At 36.7% G+C, this 21,934-nt stretch overlaps 1 protein-coding gene across 2 annotated transcripts in view; it reads right to left on the bottom strand.

The window, feature by feature from the left end:
* Window positions 1–21,934, bottom strand: part of DMD (dystrophin) — a 1,244,291-nt gene that overhangs the window by 193,675 nt on the left and 1,028,682 nt on the right. For both annotated transcript variants that reach the window (XM_075174519.1, XM_075174510.1), the window contains exons 56-57: window positions 6,909–7,081; window positions 3,844–4,000 (exon numbers count right to left, since the gene is read on the bottom strand). In XM_075174519.1, the coding sequence (XP_075030620.1) occupies window positions 3,844–4,000; window positions 6,909–7,081 (330 nt within the window). The remainder of the gene's footprint in view (window positions 1–3,843; window positions 4,001–6,908; window positions 7,082–21,934) is intronic.

Raw genomic sequence — 21,934 nt, 5'->3', positions numbered from 1 at the left:
CTGTCCACTGTTTTAATAATGCATATATTGATCTGCTTATCTCAGACCTCCATTACCTCCTTATGGGTGTCCTTATGTCTCTTTAGATGGAGAAACACAGATTGTTTAAATTGAAAGATGAAAATATAATGAGTTGCATTAGTAAAACTAACATTAATCTCTGTTAGAAAAGCAGATATTTTTGCTTTTAATGAATTTTAAGGAGAAAGAGTACAGTTAAATTAGTTCAAGATGTTTTCCAACCAGAATGCTTTTTAAAAATGGGTTTTGACCTCAATTTTAAAAAGTAGATATCAATTGTGCCATCAGAAGAGGTTAGTGTGTTAAAGCGGGAATTGTACTCCTTCTTAGGCACTGTTGCTATAGATTTCGTGTGAAAGGGTTTCCAGGGAATTGTTAATAATTAACTTCTATGTTCATAAATGCTATTTATGCTGTTAACACAATCTCTACACAGAAGATATGGCAACTCTTAAAAGAATGAAAGAAAAAGCAGGCTATCTGCATGATGCCTAAGTTACTTAACTGAGATTAACAGTAACATGTACACAGTTATTAATACGTTTTCAATAAAACATTACTATGACACTTAATAAAGCAAATGAAACTGTAAGATAATTAAATAATGTTTTGATGAATAGCAGTAGTTTTTATCATTGACTAATACACACACATCCCTCCCCATTCTAAGACTTCAGCATAGACACAATTTCTTCAGATGCCAAAAATCAACAAAATGACCCACTATATATATAAGTTCAAACAAATAGCAGTTATGTGGGTTATTTGGGATAAATTCCAAATTGTCTTGTCTAAAAAGCACCTCACGTTTATAATGCAACAATGATTTTGACTGCATGGATATCTCTTTTCTCAGTTGAGTTCAAGCTCTCCTCTGGCATAGATTCAAGCATTTGAAATTTTCATCTGAATCCTACTCTTAACATTTTTAAAGCCAATCTTGGCAACTAGAAGCATTCTAATGATAAGAACTAACTTCTTTTCATCTCTGCCATGAATGTCTGAGGTATTCCAGATGGTCTTCTAAACGATAGAGAGGTTAAATATGTTTGTTTTTCTTTAAATTACATCCTTAAGGGAAAAAAAAAATCAGCTTGTAACACCGCTTCAGAAAAAGGATTCAGGCATAAAATCGTGTTTGCATTCATCACGCCATTTCTCAACGGCAATCAGTTAAACTGCTTATAAATAATATTCCCCTGCTGAGGCTTTTTCTCTTCTCCAATGAAGAACTTACCCAGGTTCACTTCTGGCTTTACCTGGCAAAAACAATTCTTCACAGAAGGAAAGACAGTGTACTGATATAGGAAGACCAAAGCTGAAAGTTTGGGTCATTTAAAAGATTGGTCAGATCAGGTAGAGGCTTAGCTTGTTTACTGAAGGCTGATTTCCAGAACTGACATTCAGGAGAACAAAATGAACAATCAGCAGATTCTTTTTCTCAAGACCAAAATTCAACTACTCTCTACTTTCACAACAACACTCTGAGAGCTAAGTTTTGTTCTTAAGCAGGGGCCCAAAACTCTTGAAAAAAAACATCTTTCCAGTACTGTGTTCCAGTTTTGAGCTAGATACTTCTACACTTGTGGTGCAAGCCTTTTTAAAAGCATTTTTCTTACGTTCAGAAATGAGCTAAGCTGTTCATTGGGATACAGCCTTTGTATGTCTGCTTCTCTAAAAGAAACTTTTAGAGTAACAGAAAGTCCATAATGTCCAGGGAAAAAAAAATACAGTAGAAAAACTCCAAGCTGCAAACATAGATTTTGTCAAAGACAACCTGATGTCGACAGAGTTCTGCACTGATTGTTTTTCCCTCCTTCTCTTTGAAGAGCAGACAGGGTAACCTAATTTCGAGGATTATATTTTGTTCTTTTTTCCATAGGGAATCAGAATACCTACAACTAGAAAGGCCTCACATGAAACTACAGCAGTGCTACAGAATGGGAAAAGGAAAGAAGCCATACTTCTAAAAGGAAGCAAAATGTTCTAGCTTTGATACTAGACATGGTGACCAAATGTTTGTGTCTGTATGTATCTGCATGTGGCAGAGAAGATAATCAAAAAGGAGAAGTGAGAAGGAGATCTACTTTGTAAAGTCACTTTTCGCCTATTCATGGTATCTTACTTTTATGGAACACTTCTCACCCCTAAAAATTTAAAACACTTCAGTTGGTTGGTGAGTGACAGAGAGATTACTTTGTCCATCACTGAAGCCTTGCCACCTTTATGATGAATTTTGGGAAACTTCTGAATAACATATAGAACAATATACAATATTAAAATTTTATGAGAAGTCATTTCTCTATATGAAAAGATTATTTCTTCGATCTAGGAGGAAAGGTAATGTTTTCAAATACTCAAATATTATTCAGATGACAAAAGTTTTCTTGTAACAATTCTACACAAATCCTTCCCTAAGTCTTGCTTTGGCTCAAGAGTTGTCTTTGGATAAAGGGTTTGAGTTAATGTCATGTTAAGTTAAAGCAACATCTATGCTCTTTCCTTCATCCTGATGTTCTGGATGGGCTTTAAAACTACTTTATGGAAGTTGCTACAGACAGCTGGCTGGAACAGACTTCAGGCATTTGATATATCTTAACTTTCACAGAGGGAAAGGTAAAAAGGGATGGTGGTGCTTCAGTATCTGTCCTAGTGGGTTGAGGTCTGGTTTCTGTTATGGATGTCTGTTATTAACTGGTGCTTCCCAGATTAAAGTTTTAATCAGAAACTAACACAAAAGAAACAGAAGTCTTGTCATAAGGGCTAGACAGGATTTTATGGAGTTCATAAGTGATAGAATAGGAATTGCTGAAGCTGGGTATTCTATCCCAATTACCTTTCACATGTTCCCTAACCCTTCTCAGAACAAGAGTTTCTCCCCATTTACTGCTTCATTCAGCAATTCTTCAGGTTTATTTTAGCAGAACACCAGTTCCCTAATGGGTTTCCTTATGGCATCACTAAAAAAGCACCACTGAGGTATTAGAACTGTGATTTCACATTCAGACCTGAATAGACTGCAATGGCATAGCAAATTAAAAGCTGTTTACCTAAAAGCAGACATTAGCATCAGACAGGTGTGAACTTGATTCAACACAGGAAACATACTTAAAGCATACCTTTACCACAAAAAAACCCTGTGTGAATCTTTGTATGAAGAATTATTCAGCAGTATTGTGTTATTTGGGGGGTTATTCATTTGGTGGGTTTTAAAAAAAAACAACTTCCCATACAAGTGTTGGATTTAGGTTCCTTTTTACTACACAGCTTAGTCTAGAACAGTCCCCATATGATGCTCTGCCATTGCCTTTCCATAAGAATTCCCTGATGAAACTAGTATGAGCCATAGACAGTTACAGTCAGTTATCACAATAGTTTCACAATGCAAACAGTTGTGCATTAGGGCTGATATCAGCTACTCTTTTCACAAACGTTCCCAAAAATCAATAGCAAAATAGGGTTTCAAAAAGTACACATGACGTTTAAACACCTGATCTAGAAAAATTTTCAGAACTATTCATTTAATCCTCAATATCAGGTTAGTATTTGTTCTGGCCATGAAAACTAGCTATCTGTGATAGGTCTACGAAAATGCTATGTTGCTTTTGAAAAAAGCCAAGCAGCTGGTAGTAAACACTCCCTTCTCCAAAAGGCTGATATTCTAAGCTGTGTTTGAAAATTGTAGCTAGTGATCTTATGCAAGAAGTTCCATTTTCATTATCTGTAAGGGTATCTTACTTTTTCCAACAAGGACCGTGCCATGCAGCACTAACCTGCAAAACAAAAACCAATGACCGAAAGATCATTTAAAAAAAATCATACCCTATGAATGTCATTTTGTTTCTGCACAGTGGGAAGATCTCCACCAATGGGTGCTTGCTGTTTTAATTCATCCTCCTTCAATTGCAGCCATGCCAGAAGTTCCTGAAGAGAGAGATGCAAACGCTTCCACTGGTCTGTACTGGCTTCCAAATGAGATCTGAAAGCATGTGTTAAATATAAGATATATTCAGACACAGTGAAAATAAAACCCAAATTGTACAAGCTTATTTACTGAGAAAGATGCTCGTGTTTCATAAATTTAATGATTTTTAAACAGCTTCAGTAGCTTTGATTTAGATTCTGGCAACATGATTTAAATTCAGTTCCACAGTCCTGGCCTGAAACATCCGTTCTTTTCCCATCTCTTGGTTTGGTTTTTTTTTTTTGGTTTTCCTCTTCAACAGTGAGTAGAGTAATAGCTGTGTTGAACTGCCAGTCTCACTAAATGTGTACAAATATTATGCAGGACTAGCATGAGAGTAACTTTGTCATCACTTAGAATTGCTAGGAGATTAATTAACTAAAATGCAGAGAGTAGTTTTCAATTCAGAGAAGAGCAAGCATTTCTCTAAACCACTACACAAACCATTCAAACTCATACAAGATTCATGTGGTTGCTCACCTTTAAGATGAGCCAATGCCATCCTTTCCCAAAAAAGTAATGACGAAATTGTTAAAGCCAATAGAATCCCCTTACGTTACACAAATGTCTGTGCCATTTGAACAGAGGTGTGAATGAAACTAATTGAATCACTGGAAAAATTAAAAGACAGAATACTACTTTGTGCAAACAAGGTCTCCACCATACGGACAGTGAGGGCTGGGGAAGCCCCAGGATGCCTTTGAAAGCAGTGAGGGGGGAGAGAAGTGGGGATGTTGTACGGGGAGTTGCAAGAGGCAACAGCCAGAGCAAGGACCACAGGGCTTTTGGAGGGGACACAGTCAAGGAGTCAAGTTTCTCAGTCAGGTTAACTCCTGTCTCCCATGTTTATCTCAGCAAATGCAAGCTTCAACCTCCTCCAGACAAGGCAGCAACTGGAGGCAAACACTAGGGTCTTCACTTCTTCCCTGCTTCCCCAGGTCTGGCTTTACAGGGAAAAAGTGCAAGAAAAGTGATCCAAAGTGGTTTTGTTACCGCTGCTGTGCTCTGACCTTCCCCAGTTTGGTGAACGGTTTCCCTGAACCCATCTTGTTCTGCCCTTCTTTCAGCTTCAGGAATATATGTTTATGGATGTGCGTGCTAGTGTACATTATATGCACACACTCATATATTTATAACTGTATTCAAGCATGTGCAGACAAAACAGATAATAGGAAGAAAGTTTTAAAACATGAGTTCTTTATAAGAAAGAAAGTGTTTATTAGGATAAACTGTACTGACTTATCAGAATGAAAGAAAGGTAATAATGGAAATGAGCTTGGCTCCTCTTGATATCTACCATATCTATATTTTAGATAGATTATCTAAAATAATAAAAAAACTATAATCTATCTTTTATCTATATTTTATCTAGATTTAGAAAAGAATGTCCACCTAACCTGAGCATGGGTCTTCTGTTTCAGCAGTCTAAAACTTACCCTAAATAAGGAGACTTGTGGGACTGCTGCCTGGGGGACATTTCATATTTCTGCTCTTATACCTCTTTTGCGTAGGCATTGCTAGCTATGATGAAATCTATTCCATAGTGTGTGATGGCAAGAAATAGGTCCAAGCAGACAGACTGAGAATAGCCTGTTCATTCAGTCTGGTGGCCAGCAACAGTTAAATTTAATGTCTCAGAAGTTAAGAATTGTTTCTTATCCTAATCAATAAGTTGTTGAACACCTTGAGCCTTTTTTTGAAAGCAGATATTTTAGAGAGGAGGTCTTCTGCTTTGAATGTTTAATGTGAGAAGTCACTGTGATAGATCTAGGGTTACTATTTCTGACTCGATTAATGGCAGCAATACATTGAACTGCAAAAACTGAAAGACAGAAAGTTCCATGTATTTAATTACTGATATTTGGCCAACTGCCTGTTTTTCTTATCTCAAACATCACTGCATTTGGGCAAGTTCATGGGTAAAAGAAGAAAAAAATCTGACAGAGACCTTGAAGGGTTATATCCCTCTTCTTTTACTCCTCAGAAAAAAAAGGAGGACTTTGTCTCTCTTTTTCTTTAGCTACTACTATCTTTTCAACCTCACATTCTTCATTTATTTTTAATGATTGATGTTATGAAGATGGCTTTTGTCATTACACAGACTGACCTCCCTCAGGGCCTGAGCTGAAAAAAGCTAATATTTCATACATCACTTTGAAAAACACTTCTGTCTTTTGGTGCCCTCTGAACTACCACCAATACACAGCAAGCAAGCAAATGAAAAAATGCCCAAGACTGAACGCAACAGAGCTGGCTTGCCTATTGTAAAAGTCGTATTTCTGAAGAGAAGATTCCTGGACAATTTCTTTTGAAAAGCAATCTTCAGCCCTTTGAAGCCTGTGCCTCCACTTCATCATTTGTAACATTACCATTTACTATAGTTTTCCTTGCAAGGAGAAGTTTTTCCTCTTGTGACACTACCTATGGATTTCCTTTTACCCCTGGCTTTTATTTGGTAATTCTGTCCACTCTCCAGTCAACAACTAAAATCTTAAATAACGTGTCTTCTCATTTGCAAGGCTATTCTTAGTTTTGCACTGGAAATAGCAGCCTTATAAATAAAGCTTATCGTAAATATAGGTTGTTTAATAACTTTCTTGCATGACTTATTGATAAGTCATACCAGCTCTAGAAAAAGTCTACGTTTAGAGGAGGTACAGTTACTGTTTAAACATGCTAATCTCTCCTTCCGTAATTACAAAACCTCATCATATGCCTCAAATGCTAATCCCCTACTATGATTTTCACACCAAAACCACCTAATCATTCTTACAAAGTTAAGCCAACATTCAAAATAGCACAAATCATTTCAAAATGGACAGAAATAGTGCTATCAGAAAAAAAATTAAACCCTTTTACTGGCAAAATGTAGCAGTCCACCTTACACCCCAACTGTAGGCTTTTGGTTACGTTCAGATCCTACCTAATATTTAGAGATTTCTTCCTAAGCTCACTCCATCTGAGGTTCATGTTATCCAGACGTCTCTGCAATAGGGCTGCATCCTCAGAGCCTTCCAGCGATCTCAGGATTTTCTGCCCGTTTTCATCCAGGTTGTGGAAGATGTCAGTATGAGCATCGATTTCCGCCTGTAGTTCCTATGAAAGCAGTAGAAAACAATACGTGTTACAAAATCATAGAAAATATTACTTCTCAAAAGAGTAGAAAAACCTTCAGTGTAACACAGAGTTAGCACAGATTTTGATTGTTTCTTTCGTGGCAATATCATGTAGTATATACACAGCCATATTTCCCTTTCACGTGAAGGCCGTTTGCATTGAATAACGACTTTTTTTCCATACAGAGCGCACCGAACAAAATTTAGAAAGTTAGAAGTCTGGCCTTTGACAGGGAAAGCAGCAAGGACAAGATATATTTACTATGCTGATGAGGAAAGAAAAACCTCACAAAACCCTCAGGATCTCAGGTAAATCTGACCTTCACATGATACGTCTTCCTGTGCAACATTTTCAGTTTGAGCTGGGGACTGCAACACCGGTCCTGCTGCATGGCAATTCCAAGAAATCTATGTGTCTGCAGCAGCCGAGCTTTAAAATGCCAAGTTCACTCACATTCTGTTGACAGAATGCATTTCGGAGCACAGGCCTCAGCAGTCAATAGCAATAAACAGCCACTTTGTGCTGTATCAAAACACTGGCCAGGGCCATGGCTGTAGGAGGGCCTGAGAATAGCAAGGACCTAGAATATGCAACCGGCAGCTCATGTTGAACAGCCAACTTTTCTTATCACTTTGTAACTGCAGGCCAGCTCTACATTTTGAATTCATTTTTCCCCCTCATTTTTAGCACAGCTGTTTCTGCCAAAAGAACATTCTTTAGAGAGCTGCCTGGTACCAGCATTCCTGCCTGCCCACACACTCAATGCAGCCTTTGTACGTTGGCTGCCCTTCTCCAAGATGTTTGCATCCTGCAGCACCACAAGGTCACAGATTCGTTTGCAGTGAACACTGGTTGAATGAAGCTCTTTAGACAGAATAAAAATTTTAAAAATAATAATAATTTAAACACGTACGTACAGGAGCACACACGTACTCTATATCTAGCCACATACGCACAAAAGTACTTTTACTTTCAAACAAAGAAGCACACAAAGAAACAAAGAAAATGACCTAGTGAATAGGTCTGCATTTTCTCCTGGGATGCTTGGGCACTAAGATTTCTGGTGATGGTTTCTTGCTGCCTGAAATGGGAGTGCTGGGGATGAAGTGTGAAAGGAGAAATGATTTATGGCATTTGAGAGCAAGACCCAGCACTAACTGAGCATCACAGATAGCCCCCACTGGAAATTTGTTGTAATTTTCTTTAGAAGAATGACTTTGAAGGAGGGAGGCACACAACTTGCCTACTTGGTGTGTTCCTAATTTAATTGGTTTTACCTGATATTTTAAGTGCGATGTTAGCTGCACTGAATTGTGAGTAGATTGTCCTTGTTCACCTACTGCTGTTCCAAATGTCATTTGCTGTCCTTTGCTGGATACCTGTTTCTTTTCTTGCACAGTAACGACTAGCACTGTATTTGGAGCAACTTCAAGGAGGGCTAGGAATGTCTTATCCAACTGTTTTACTTTAGCTATCGTCATCCTAGCAGTAAAGTAGTTAGGAATGAGTTTGGAATACATCAGAGGTAATTCTGCAGAATGCAACTGTATTAAAAATATTGTATTTATTTATTGATGTTAAATAGACAATTTAGATTTTAAAAAATGCCATTATTAAGGTACATTACATAACCATGTACAATACTCCCGATATGAATGCCCTTACTTGAAAATTTGTACTTTATTTCAAGTCTGAATGTTGCTAGCTTGAGCCTCCAGCTGTGATATTTTATTTTTGTTTGCTTGACTGAAGAATACTCTATTACCAAATTTCTTTCTCTTCATGTATCCATTTGGAGGTTTAATTTAAGCTAGTTTAAGTATCACAAACCTGATGCAAACAGCCAAAACAATATGTAAGAAAGGATAAAGTTCACAGTTAAAAAGTTCACTTTTAATGTCTGTAAAATTCTAAGGTCATTCCACATTTAAAAAACAATAAATCTATTGCTGAATGAAAGAATTATCATACGCACTACCTGTTGCACAAAATGCTTGGTTCTTAGGGTGGTGATGGAAACAGCTGCCTTTTCCTCAGCTAGAACATGTGCCGTGAAACATGTACATAGAATAACTATTCACAGTAGGAAGCTGTCAAATCTATGCCACCTTGGTGTTTTACCACACATACACTCATAGCATTTTATAACACAAAATTAAAAAAAAAAAAGCACTTCCACATTTTTCTTGTTTTTAGAAAAAGTGCCTCATAGTCTACACATTCCATGCTTTTCTGCTGACACATACCTATTTCTGAAAATAAAATCAAGCCATATCCTTTTATTTCAGAATACTATATAGTATCACAATAAATCTGGACAGTTAGTTAAAAGTGAAGCACTCTTATCTAAAGCTTAGTATTGAAGACGTGGTTTTCCTTATTCCAAATTACTTGTGTAAACTGCATATCTTCTAATACTCCTAAAAGTAGTTTATTCCAGCTATGCAGGAAGCCTACGCTGAAAAAGAAGAAAGACAACAACAAAAGTATTTACTGCATTTTGGTTGGTGCATTTCAGATCCTCTCTTTGTGACTCCTTCACATCCCAAGAGAAGCAGAGTGCATATAAGAAAAAGATCTATACACCTTTTATTTGTCTTCTGCAATAAGTAATTTCCATGTTTCAAAAATACAAGTGAAATATCAATATAAACTAGATTCTTTTTCTTGACAAGAATAAAGCAGGAAGATCTATTTCATCTCATAAACTGCTAAGATATTTGCAAAAGTATGCTATCATTACACATAATACCAAGAAGCATAGCATGTAGACTAAAAATAGACTATTTACTGCATTTTCATATTTTCCAATGTGTTCAAATACATGGAGGAACTGCAGAGGATGAAAAAGCAATCCTGGTATAATTCTACTGAGTTACAGTTGGACTTAAATTGACTCTGTATGCTGCATTTTTGCTGTAGTGGTTATTACTGAGGCTGTGTAGAAATAGATTTCCTTAAAAAGAGCAGGTAGCAAAATGAAAAACAAATAATGAAAGAATACATTGGCTACAGTAACTCATTAATGAGTATTGGTTATGAGCCTAAGTTAATTTTCAAATCCCACATCTTTTTGATCACAATTTACTGCTTAGAGTGAGCTGAACTGCTTAGAAAGAATTGCAACCCCATCAAGGGCAGATTTGCCTAAGAGTTTCAGAGTGAAACCCTCCTTTATTAAGATGAAATATATAGTTAGATGATAAAGGGTACCATAATATTTGTTCGTAGAAACCTTGCTGAATAGCTATTATAGGTTTCTACACATTTAAAAATGTGTATTTACATTATTATATTATATAGAGTAAGTCTAGAACTAAGTCACAGAACTAAGAATGATAAGGAGATGAAATAAACTTGTCTTGAGGGGAACAGTCTTGGGCAAAACAGGGTGAGGAAATTTGCTCTGGCTGTTTTGCTTTTGTCCTGAGCCCTTGAAACCTCTATGCATGATTTCAGAAGAGAAGTACATTAAGGCTGTAAGACAGCACACCCAATACTGCCATAAAGCTAGGGGATGGATATATTTCTCACTTGCCCAACTCAGTTCTCCCCCTTGGAACTACTGCTAGCATTCTCCGTAGGAGCACACATCCTCACTGCCCTAATCCTCTTGGTAGGTAAAAGAAATTCACTTGTAGCTCCACATGTTTTATTTTACACAGAGCCCTGTAAAATGCAGCAGGGCTGCTGCTGTGAAACCTAGTGTATTGAAAGTCCTGTCAGCCTCCACCTAGCGAGATAGTCCTATAAGAATTCAACATGGTTTGAGATACTTTATCAGAAATAACTAATCAGTGTCAATATCCTTCATCTCCCACATGCAATATATAGGCATGACATAAAAAGGACATGACACAGGCAAAATCTGCCATTATTTTGGCAATACATCAGAGAGGGATTGGTAGGCTAGAAGTAAAATGAAGTCCTAGAAAGAAGGAATTAGTTACACCAGTTGGACTATACATGAGTCAGACTAAGACATGGAAATTAACGCAGCACAGCTGACAAAACATTTATCTTCTATACAAGGTAGAAACAAGATTAATTATATCGTAATTTAAAGAAGTTAAAGCACTTATATCCTCCTCTACAAACTCAGTTGCATCCTTGGAATTGTGCTTTCCATTTCCAATGAAGCATTGTACATTTTCTACATACTGTACAAAGTTACTAATGAAATAAATGACATTAATTTGAGGTAAGAGGGCTCACAAAATTAAAGACAGCACCGTCTGATTAAAGGAAATCAACACAGAGAAAAAAAATTATCTTTACTGACAGTAATTAAAAAAAATAAAGTCAGTCTGCGTAATTACATACATGTACTCAGAGCATCAGCAAGTAATAGCTGATGTGGCTACACATAGCTTAGAAGTACTATACTTTACAGTACTATTTCTGTAATACTAATACTGAAATAGCTAGAAAAGCTATCATAAAATTTCTCAAAACAAAACAAAGATCCTACACCTCTATAATCCCTCTCCGTCTGTGTAGTTAGCTGAACTAATCGTCCCCTTCATATTTATATTAACAGAGCATATCATATTTCCCCTAAATAATTTCTGGAAAAAAAAAAGCTAAACATTTTAAATAGCTTAAATTAGTAGCATATTTACTTAAACCTCTTATATTGTGCAGACAACATGAATAATGTAATCCTCCTTTTTTCCATTTTCCTTTGTTTCTCTTTTCCTGCTTCCTTTTTTCTTCCTTCCCCTTCAGCTTTTCTCTTCCTTTCTTCCTTTCTTTCCTTCCTTGCTTCCTTTCTTTTCCTCCTTTCTCTTTTCCTTCCCTTTCTCTCTTTTCTTTCCTTTCCCTCTTTGCCTTCCTCTTTCATTCTTTTTTCCTTTCCTCTTTCTTTCTTTTTCTTCCTTTTCCATTCTTCTTTCCTCCCTTCCTTTCCCTTCCTGTCTTTTCCTCTTTTTTCCTTTCTCTATTTTTCTTTTTTCTTTTTCTTTTACTTTTGCTTCTCCTTCTTCTTTTTTATCTTGTTCTTTCTTACTTTTCCTTTCCTGCCTCTTTCTTCTCCTTTTCTCCCTTTCCCCTCTTTTCCCTCCCCTTCTCTTCTTTTCCTTCCTTCCTCTCTTTAAAAGACAACCTTCTGTAAGTAAAAAACTTATTTTTATGTTCTTTTGTGGTGATCTCAAAACTCCTCAATAATGTGGGTTTCTTTCTGCTTTTATTTCGCATTCTTATTTGTCAGAAACCATTTCAGGTGCCTGGAGAAGGCAGAACTTACTTACAAATTTTTTTCAAACCAGTATTTTTTTTTCTTCTAACAATGCTAGTGAGCAAAGCACATCTATAAAGAATAGGTCTCTGCTCTATGAACTTGAAGGGGATAGAGTAGCTCTTAGGGCTTGGCATAGTCTGTGAAATTTTACCAACAGGGGAGTTCAGCTGGTATGACCAAAAAAGTTTCCCCTTTCAAAGTTTTTTTTGTAACCTCCTTGTGGCTTCTACGGATATAGGAACTGGAGTCACTGTCTGTATTTTGCAACTCTGTCCAGCACAGCTTAGGGACTGGATTTCAAATTAAACATCCTACTTGCTTTTGTTAATTACTCCTAAACTCCTGCAAATCACTGATTCTGCCTAAAGCATTAAACTCTGTGTGAGGGTTCAGAGAGTTTGAGACTTTTTTTAATGTCCCTGCAGACTCCAGCAGCCTTTGGAGGCAAAAAGACCCATGCACATGGCATCTCTTTTAGGATCACGGCTTATTCTTCTGTCTGCTAGATAGAATGGTTTTGTAGGTGATATAGTTCTGGAGATGTTGAATTAATGGCTACAGCACAACAAGTCCAATGCATTTTAAGCACGAGTGGTAGACTCAGTGAAAGATGCTCTTGATCTATTTCTTCTGTTTCTGACAACAGAAGGCCAGTTTGCGCTACTCTTTATGACAGTTTGTCCTTGAGAGCTAGTCATTATCTTCAAAGTATTTGAACATAAAGAAATGGTTTTTTTAAAAAAAAAAAAAGAAATCACTTGTTCTAGATTGAAAATACTGTGATTTAGATTAATGGTGTAACAAAACACTGAAGTATTTTCTCTGCTTTGCAAGACACTACTAGTCCAACTGGAGTTCCCTCTTTTAAACATCAGTTCTTCTAAGAACTGGTTTTGAGTTTGTATTTTTTTTTTTCCTCTTTTTTTTTTTTTCCCCAGATCAAAATACAACTAATTGAGGTAAGATTTTGGGACCTATTTTGTTTCCAAACAACCCAACAGTGAGAATCTAACAGTGATGAGTATAACGTTTTGTTATCATATAGATCACCTTAGCTAACACAACCAAGCTCTGTTGCAATGAACAAAGTGGGAAAGAAGCTTTTGGTCCCTCCACCAAGCTTTTAAATAATTTGTTCTCTCAGTCCATAAGCTGGGTCTTAGAATGAGAGCATTTACTTAGCAATTTACATAATGATAAAAACTTCTCAAATGAGATTTAAAATGTAATTAAAGGGCAGACTTATTGAGTTAAAAACATTGTTGTGAAATGGCTATACATCATCATGCCATGAAGCCTCCTATTCAGCTAGCTTATAGCATGACCCCAATTCCAGTCTGGTATGATTACATCTCTGAGTTTCATGCTAATTACTTGATTAAAAAGAAAGATAAAAAGGTCTTTTCTATTGGGAAGATAAGCTTATGAATATCATTAAGGCATTTCTAGGTTCCCAACACATTTTTCAAGATAACAAAGGATAAGAGTTAGTCCTCTAAGAGAGAATCAAATGTTCATGAGTGGAAGCTAAAAGTATAACTTTGCTCTGCAGAAAACAATCTGTGTAAGTTGCATCTACCACTGTTATGGTTTTAAATTCTACAAGTCTCAGAATTTAGAAGGGACCAAAACTCACATGTGAAAGCTTCTTTCATCTAAAAGAAGATACAAAAGCTTTATTTAGCAAATTGGGCTTTGTCTTCAGAAAAGATTATCTTTATAAAACAGGCACAACAACCTTCAATTTAGGTTATTTTCAGATTGCAAGAGATTACATGGTGCATCTAAGGATGTAGCCATCTCTTGTTGACAGACAGTAACTGTGAAAACATGGTGTGGACTTCTTCATTTCATCAACAATGAGCTGCCTCAGCTATGGATTAGTAACTCTTAAGAGCACCAACCCAATCATTTGAACATATGCTCAAGTCTTTATTGTGCAGATCCTCATTCACAGAACTGGCTTTTCAGACATAGCACAAGGCCTTATATTTCTCCCATGTTCATAGGGAAATAATAAAACAAATTTTTATGAGACCTCTAGCAATTAATTTATATTCAATTATAATTAAATATAAATTATCACATAATTCTATGTGTTTTGGGGGAGTTCATGGATTTCTCGGTGTGTTTCTTGAAGACTGAGAAAAACCCTGAGTGACTACTTTCATTTACATGTAATAAAAATACAAATAAATAGATAAAATAAAGAAACCGATCTTTAAACATACAAAGCTTTCTACATTTATAGAGATAGTTCCACTTAGGATTTGATCCAGTCAAATCCTTACCATTAGATTAGAGAAGTAGAAAAACTATTCTGGTAATAGAACTTTAGTGGAAATTATTATCTTTACAGTTTGTGTATTTGTCTTATTGTATCTAGGATGGAAACCCTAATTAGGAAGAAACATCATGTTAATTTGAGGTTACATTAAGGCAGAAAAATTCCTAGTAGCCACAGAAATGAAGAACTTTTACTGTATGGTGTAACTATGTGATATTTATTTTATTAGCATAAACAGTACTACCTTTCAGGTAAGCAAATGCAACAAAGCAAACAAAGCATATATGTTAAAGTGGGAGTTGCGACTGTTCTGTATGTCAGAAAATCAGCTACCTCTACTCAGATGTCTAAGAATGGGTTTAGATATCTGCCTTTGAAAACTCCGTATTTGAGGGTTGGGTGAGTAGGAGGGAAATGGCATAAATGTGCATGTAGACATACACACAATTTTCTGAAAGTAAAACCTTTTGGCCCATTACAAACTAGATTTTAGAAGGTAGTCTGCTCACAACAAATAAGCAGGTCTTGACCCTGTACTTCAATGAATGTCTAATCCTATTACACCTGCACATTCTGTCAGCACATTCACCCTGTCAATCTTTCGGCAATATTTCTGCAACAAAATAATTATGCTGCTACTTTCAGCATGTCTAATTTTGTCCCATCCCCATTTGCCAGAGGTGAAACAGGAGCAGCACAAAGGCAGCACCATCCTCTGCAGGAATATTTATTTCTGCTCAGTTACTCAGGCAAGGCCTGAAAGTCCTGCTGGATAATTTGGAGAGTGTCTACCTCTATTAGTTCCACTGACATCCCAGTACTTCGAATTAATACTGATTTTCTCTTTCAACAAGCAGCCAGAAAGGGTTAACTGCACCACTGTCTCAAAGCCTGGAGAGAAAAAAAAGTCTTGCGAAAGGACAAAGTTGTTTTCTCTGGCACCAACCCATAGTGAAATACACCTGAGATTTGTTAATTATAAATGACCATTCCTAGAAGAAAAATTATTTGTACATACAAGACTGTATATTTGTTTCATAGAAAAGGATCTAAGGTTTCAATGCATCAACATGTAACAATAAGACATCTCATATTTTACCACCTATAGAATTCATATATACTTTCACCCTTCCTCAAATACACAAACATATGCAATCTTCTTCCAAACCCTTTTAAAATAAAAATTAACAGCATTTTATAATTAAAAGAAACTATTTTGGTTCTATACATTATCATAATTCTTTCTGTCGCAAATCATTTTTGCAATCTTTTTTTCTTTTTAAAATAAATTCTGACATTTCACGTTTTTGTTAGTAACATCTTTGATGCCTGGGGAAAAATAATTCATACATCAGTTTCATAACATGATGTTCAATTAATTAAAACATCATAAAATCTTATTAAAACTCTAAAGAGAACAACACAGAACATAAAGCAGAAACTAGAAGCCTCATACGTTACACATTATTACAGCTGGTTCAAGCAGAACAATAACTGTAATTGTTTTAGGGCTGCTTTTAGAAGTTAGCAATGTTCCAAAGAGAATGAAATTTCAATTAGGAATTTATACTATTTCAGGTGTTACTTTCTACTAAAGTGCAAGATCCGCTGCAGTTAACTGTTCTTAATCAAGGACAGGTTAAGTGGGACCCAGTGGGCACTATGCAAGAGGGAATGCTGAAAAAGCCCCAGTGCTTCTGCACACACTTGTGTCAAATCCTTCCTACCTGAGGTACCCCAAGGCAAGCTCAGGGAGGACAGAAACTTGGGCAGCATAAAGGGCAAAAGTATACTTGTCCTGGTTTCGGCTGGGATAAATTTCTTCCTAGTGCTGTGTTTTGAATTTAGTATGAGAAGAATGTTGATAACACATTGATGTTAGTTGTTGCTAAGTAGTCTACTAGTCAAGGACTTTTCAGCTTCCCAGGTGCACAAGAAGCTGGGAGGGAACATAGCCAGGACAGCTAACCCAACTGGCCAATGGAGTATTCCATACCATACGACATCATGCTCAGCATATAAATAAGAGGCGTGGTCCAGGAGGTAGCGATCGCTGCTTGTACATCGGTCGGCGGGTGGTGAGCAATTGCATTGTGCATCACTCACTTTATATATTCTATTATTATTATTATTATTATTATTATTATTATTATTATTATTATTATTATTATAATCCCTTCCTTTTCTGTTCTATTAAACTGTCTTTATCTCATCCACGAATTTTACTTTTTTTTCCGATTGTCTCCCCCACCCCACTGTGGCAGGGGGAGTGAGCGAGTGGCTGTGTGGTGTTTGGCTGCCTGCTAGTTTAAATCACAACAACACTTAATCTTGATTTTCAGTGGGAATACAGGCCATGCTAGTGTGGCTTCAGGATCTTCTGATTTCTAGGTTTTAAACAAGAGATGTCAGAAAAGTTACCACAGAGCAAACCACCCTGTGACAGTCAACTATTAGCAAAATTACTTCAACTCTTTGATGTCAGCTTTTCCTGTCACCACAAACAGAAAAACAGAATTCACCAAGTGTTGGTCGGTTTACCCATTAACAATGAACACGAGCTAGGTTTAGACTGCCATGAGACAAGTTAGTTTTATCCTCCTGATGATGTTACAGCCGCAACCCTGCTCAGTATGAGGAGTACCACACGTTCAGATACCTGGTGAGAAGCCAACAGGCCAAAGTTACCATCTGTGGGATTATGGCACCTCCCTGTGTGAATGGACCCCCCTCTAAATGCAACATAGGCAGAGTCACAGAGGCTCAGGTAGCCCTGAACAGCTGTTGCCAAAAGGGCTATACGGTGATGAAAGCTGTCAGGCTCAGGACTAGGGCGGCTGCAGAAAGGAGCTGCCACCAGCTGCAGCCCACTGCAAGGTCTTGAGGGGAACATGGTGCTACAGCCTCCCTCAGTGGGCTTTTCCTTCTGATGCTCTGACCCAAAATCCTCAGCTGCCTGCTCACACCAACACCAATCACAACACCAGGACTTCCACTTTTAAACCAGTGCTTCCGTGAATATCCAAAACCCAACAGCCAAATTAAAATACATAGCATTACTTCTGGTCTATTAACTTGTTATTGTTAACCTTCACGCCAACATGTTTAACCATTCAGTATGCTATTGTATTGGAGAGCTGCATGTGTGAGGAATTTGACATAAGAGGAAAACTTTCATACTCATCAGTTTTCAGCTCAAAGAATTTCCATCACTTTTGGTTCTTCAAGGACAACCTGAACCACAGAGGCAGACACCCAGAAGTATGTTCCGCTACGAATTACTTCAGATGATGTAAAATGCATGTTGACTGCCTTGAAATAAGCAAATAACTGACAAAAGCTCAGAATCTGAGAAAGGAAGTAATTTTTAACAAAATCCTTCAAAATAGCAACTTTAACTATCATATTGATTGGTGTCTCTGTGGCAAAGTCTAGTCATGTTTTGTTGCGTTCAAAAATCAAAAGCAAAGTTGAACAGGATGCCTATATTGAGAGATCTCTGAATAAGATTTACATCCTGAAAATCATTATTTGGTATTTTCTTGGACTTCCTAGCAAGATGCATGCATTCACACAGTAAATACAGTTTCAGGTTAAAATGATAAATATCACTGAAAAAATAATGAAATCACCAGCAAATTCTGACATGTAGATAAACTTGTTTTTTAATCTTAACCTTTTTTTTTTTTTAAAGAAAAAAGGTATTTTGGGGAGAAAAACAACTTCTGTTCATATTTTTCAGCTTGACATTAAAAAAAAAATCTTTTAATTCAAATCACTGACTTTCTTGAATTCACCAATTAAAAAAAAATACAGTTGTTCCCTCTATCTTCCCTTCAATTCTGGTGAAAGAGAAATAATTCCATTATCATAATAAAAATTAAATAATCTTAATTTAGAGGTTGTATTGGTGAAATCATGTAAGTGTTTTCATCTAGATCGAGATAGGATCAATTGGCTCCGCAACCTGCACAGAAACAGCCACGTGGAACCATTATCTATGCCTTTTCGGTCCTTGTTTATATTTTATTGGCGGAAAAATGAAAAGCTACCTGAATTTTGCCCAAAATAAAGACTTCTAATACTATCAAAAGAAAGATCGCAGCCAGAGAGACAAATGTAGATACCATTACAGAATAAAGGTAAAAGTAGCTGATACACTAATCCATTCAGTTTTCTGTCTCAAAAAAAAAAAAAAAAAAAAACAACCCACAAAGCCAAAAAGCAAAGAAAAGTGAAATACACACTTTTAAAACTCAAGTGTACTTAGTACTAAAGGAGGAACTGAGGTGGGTCTGATGAGTGTACAGTAGTAGAAGTCATGTAGCAAATATATATGGAATTAAAAAAAAACCCTCAACTTTCTTCCTAGAATCAGACTCTTTCTCTTTAAACTTAAAAAAGAACTCAGGTTTTAGATATGTTCTCAGAAGACAGAGATGCACTTGTCAGTAAGTCAATATATTAAGCAGATCTTAAATACTGTAAGAAAGTCATATGCTCCTACTTAAATAGGAGCCATCTTCTCCTACTGTCACTCCAAAGTATGTCATCCAGGCCCAAGTTTATACCACAGAATTGCTTTTATAGCACTTTAGTCAAGATTACTTATCAAACACTTTATAAATTGCTGACATAGGACACTGCAAGTACTTGACTTCAATACTAATCACATAAAAGTTGCTCTTATATGTAGAAGTTTTTTAATATGTTGCTCTGATTAGTCTTGACAATACACTAAATGTGACACAAACATGGGGCTGATAGATACTTTTTCAGAAACAAGTTCATAAAATATCCCAATGTACTACATACTCATAAAATTTATGAATACTCTCAGAAATAGGACTCAAATATCTCAGAAAACTCAAGACTGCTCAAACATGCAGTCCAGCCACATCAGTAATGCCACCCAAAGTTGAAAAAGTCAGGTGCTGAGGAACACTGCATGGTACCACAGGCAATCTTGGAAGAGACACCGTCAAAACCAACATATTAGATTGCATCAAAAAGGAACTAGCTACCAGTTTATTATTAAAAATAAATGTTAACTACTACTTAAGAGGGGAAGTAATACTTTCAATTAAAAAAAATTAAAATGTAAAAAGCAATTATTATGGAAACCTGGCTTGCCATACTTGTTTTACTCCCACAGCAGCTTTTCCAGCAACTGCATATACCAAAGGCTTCTGATCAGCATTCATATAACATACCTAAAGATATCGACAGTAGTTGCTTTTGCATGAACCCTGCCAATAGTGGGTAGAGAAGAAGTATAAGCTGAGTTAAAACAGGACTGCTGCCATCTGAAACTGGTCCTCCCAGATCCTCTTCGGATTCAATCAGAATGTGGCCAATGCACATTAAAAAAAAAAATAACCCCACATTCAATTTCATTCTGAAAAAAATACACTTTGTTTATACATACCTATTAGTTCTCACATCTACCTGTATCAGGCTCAGAGAAAGAAGGAGCATCATTTTTACCAAAAGATTACTTCAGACTTAATAGAAATGTTCTCACTTTTTCTACACCTAGTTTTCTTTGCATTCCCTGGGGATTAACACCCACTATCCTACTCTGTAAAAAGCAACTTCATAGCTTCCTTCAAATGTTTCCACTCTTCTCCACAAAATGTCTCTTTCAATATTTTCCGTGAACCTTACTGGCTGCTAGCTACAAAAGGCTGATTTAGTGGAATTGTTAAAATCATAAGCCCTTTCCTTATGAAGATTCTCCAATTGTATTCTGGTTTACCATCCTCTCTCTACAGAATTAGACTGAAGCATTTTATCTTGCTGTTAATGTTTTGGCAACATACTTTAAAATTTTTCATAGAAGTAAAGCCAGAAGATGAATAGCAACTCTCGCATATTTATGAAGGTGTTGTTTTGGGTTTTTTCCCCCAAAGATGGAACCAAAAAGAGAAGAAAAAAATGTAGATTGTATTGCACAGCATGAAAACCACGTACATATGGTTTTTGACATGGACAGCATTCAGATATTCTGAACAACATCAGCCACGTAGAAAGTGCTCAGAAGAGCTCTGTAACTTGTGATTTTATTTGTTTATTTTCAAGTCTTACAGTCTTGATGATTTGTTCAAACTCCCAGCTTGGATAAAATCCTCATTGGATGTTCTGACTAAAAGCTTCTTTTTAAAAAGTTAGATACTCTGGAATTTTCTCCATTTCAAAAGTAAAATTAATCTACTCTCCAAATGAAAGAAATGCAGCAAAGTCATAAAGAAATGGGATTTTCAGCACAGAGTAAAGTGGAATTCTAAAATATTTAAGCTGGTTACCATGATCAAATATCAAAGGCTGAGTAGGTTTAACAGTTTGTGAAAACACTGTGTGATAGGTATCTTTGTTTAAAAGTAAAAATATTAATGAAGTGATTATGGAAAATGGATAATCAAAATTGAATGTTGCTGTTATATTGGGATGATTAGAGCCCTAAAAGTACAGTGATATGCTGACCAAACCCATAACAAAAAACCTCATCCATTAAGAATCTCACCACATAATGTTTGGAGTTATAATGAAAAATGCACCTTTCTACTCTGTTGCAACAAAAAGTAATTTAATACACATCATATACAAGTTGGGTGCAATAAAGATTAGAGGAATGTGAGAGCGCACAGATTCTTGATTCGACTGTTCAATTAAAAAAACTGCCAAATGAAAATCTACAATACCATACAAGTCCAGAAATGCCTCTACCCAGTCACGCCTGCTACAAACCACAATATTAGCAGATATTTAGTATCACAGGTTCACTCAGGAAGGAAGGGACCTCCAGAGGCCATTTGATCCAATCTCCTGCTCAAAGCAGGAGTGAGAGTGAGATGCTCAGGGCCTTGCCCAGTTGAGTGTTGAATATCTCCAAGAATGGAGATTCCACAAGAGACTGCTTTTCTAGTGTTTGACCACTCTTACAACAAAAAAGAAATAATTCCTTATATCACTGGAAATTCCCATGTTCCAGCTTGCCCCTGTTGCCATCCTGTGACTGTCCACCTCTAAGAAGAGTCTGGCTCTGCCATCTCTTCAGTCTCCCATCAGGCAGTTGTAGAGATGAATAAGGTCTCCCCTGAGCCATCTCCTCCTCAGGACGAGCAAGTCCAGCTCTAACAGCTTCTCCTCGTCTATCAAGTGCTCCAGCCCTCGACCACCTTGGTGGCCCTGCACTGGACTCCCTCTAGTATGTCCATGTCTGTCTTGTATTGGGGAGCCCAAAATGACACAGCACTCCAGCTGCAGACTCTCAGAAGCTGAGTAGAGAGGAAGAATCACTTCTCTG

The sequence above is a fragment of the Calonectris borealis genome, chromosome 1 (assembly GCF_964195595.1).
Source record: "Calonectris borealis chromosome 1, bCalBor7.hap1.2, whole genome shotgun sequence".
Taxonomy (NCBI): domain Eukaryota; kingdom Metazoa; phylum Chordata; class Aves; order Procellariiformes; family Procellariidae; genus Calonectris; species Calonectris borealis.
This window is presented reverse-complemented; position numbering and strand designations above follow the sequence as displayed.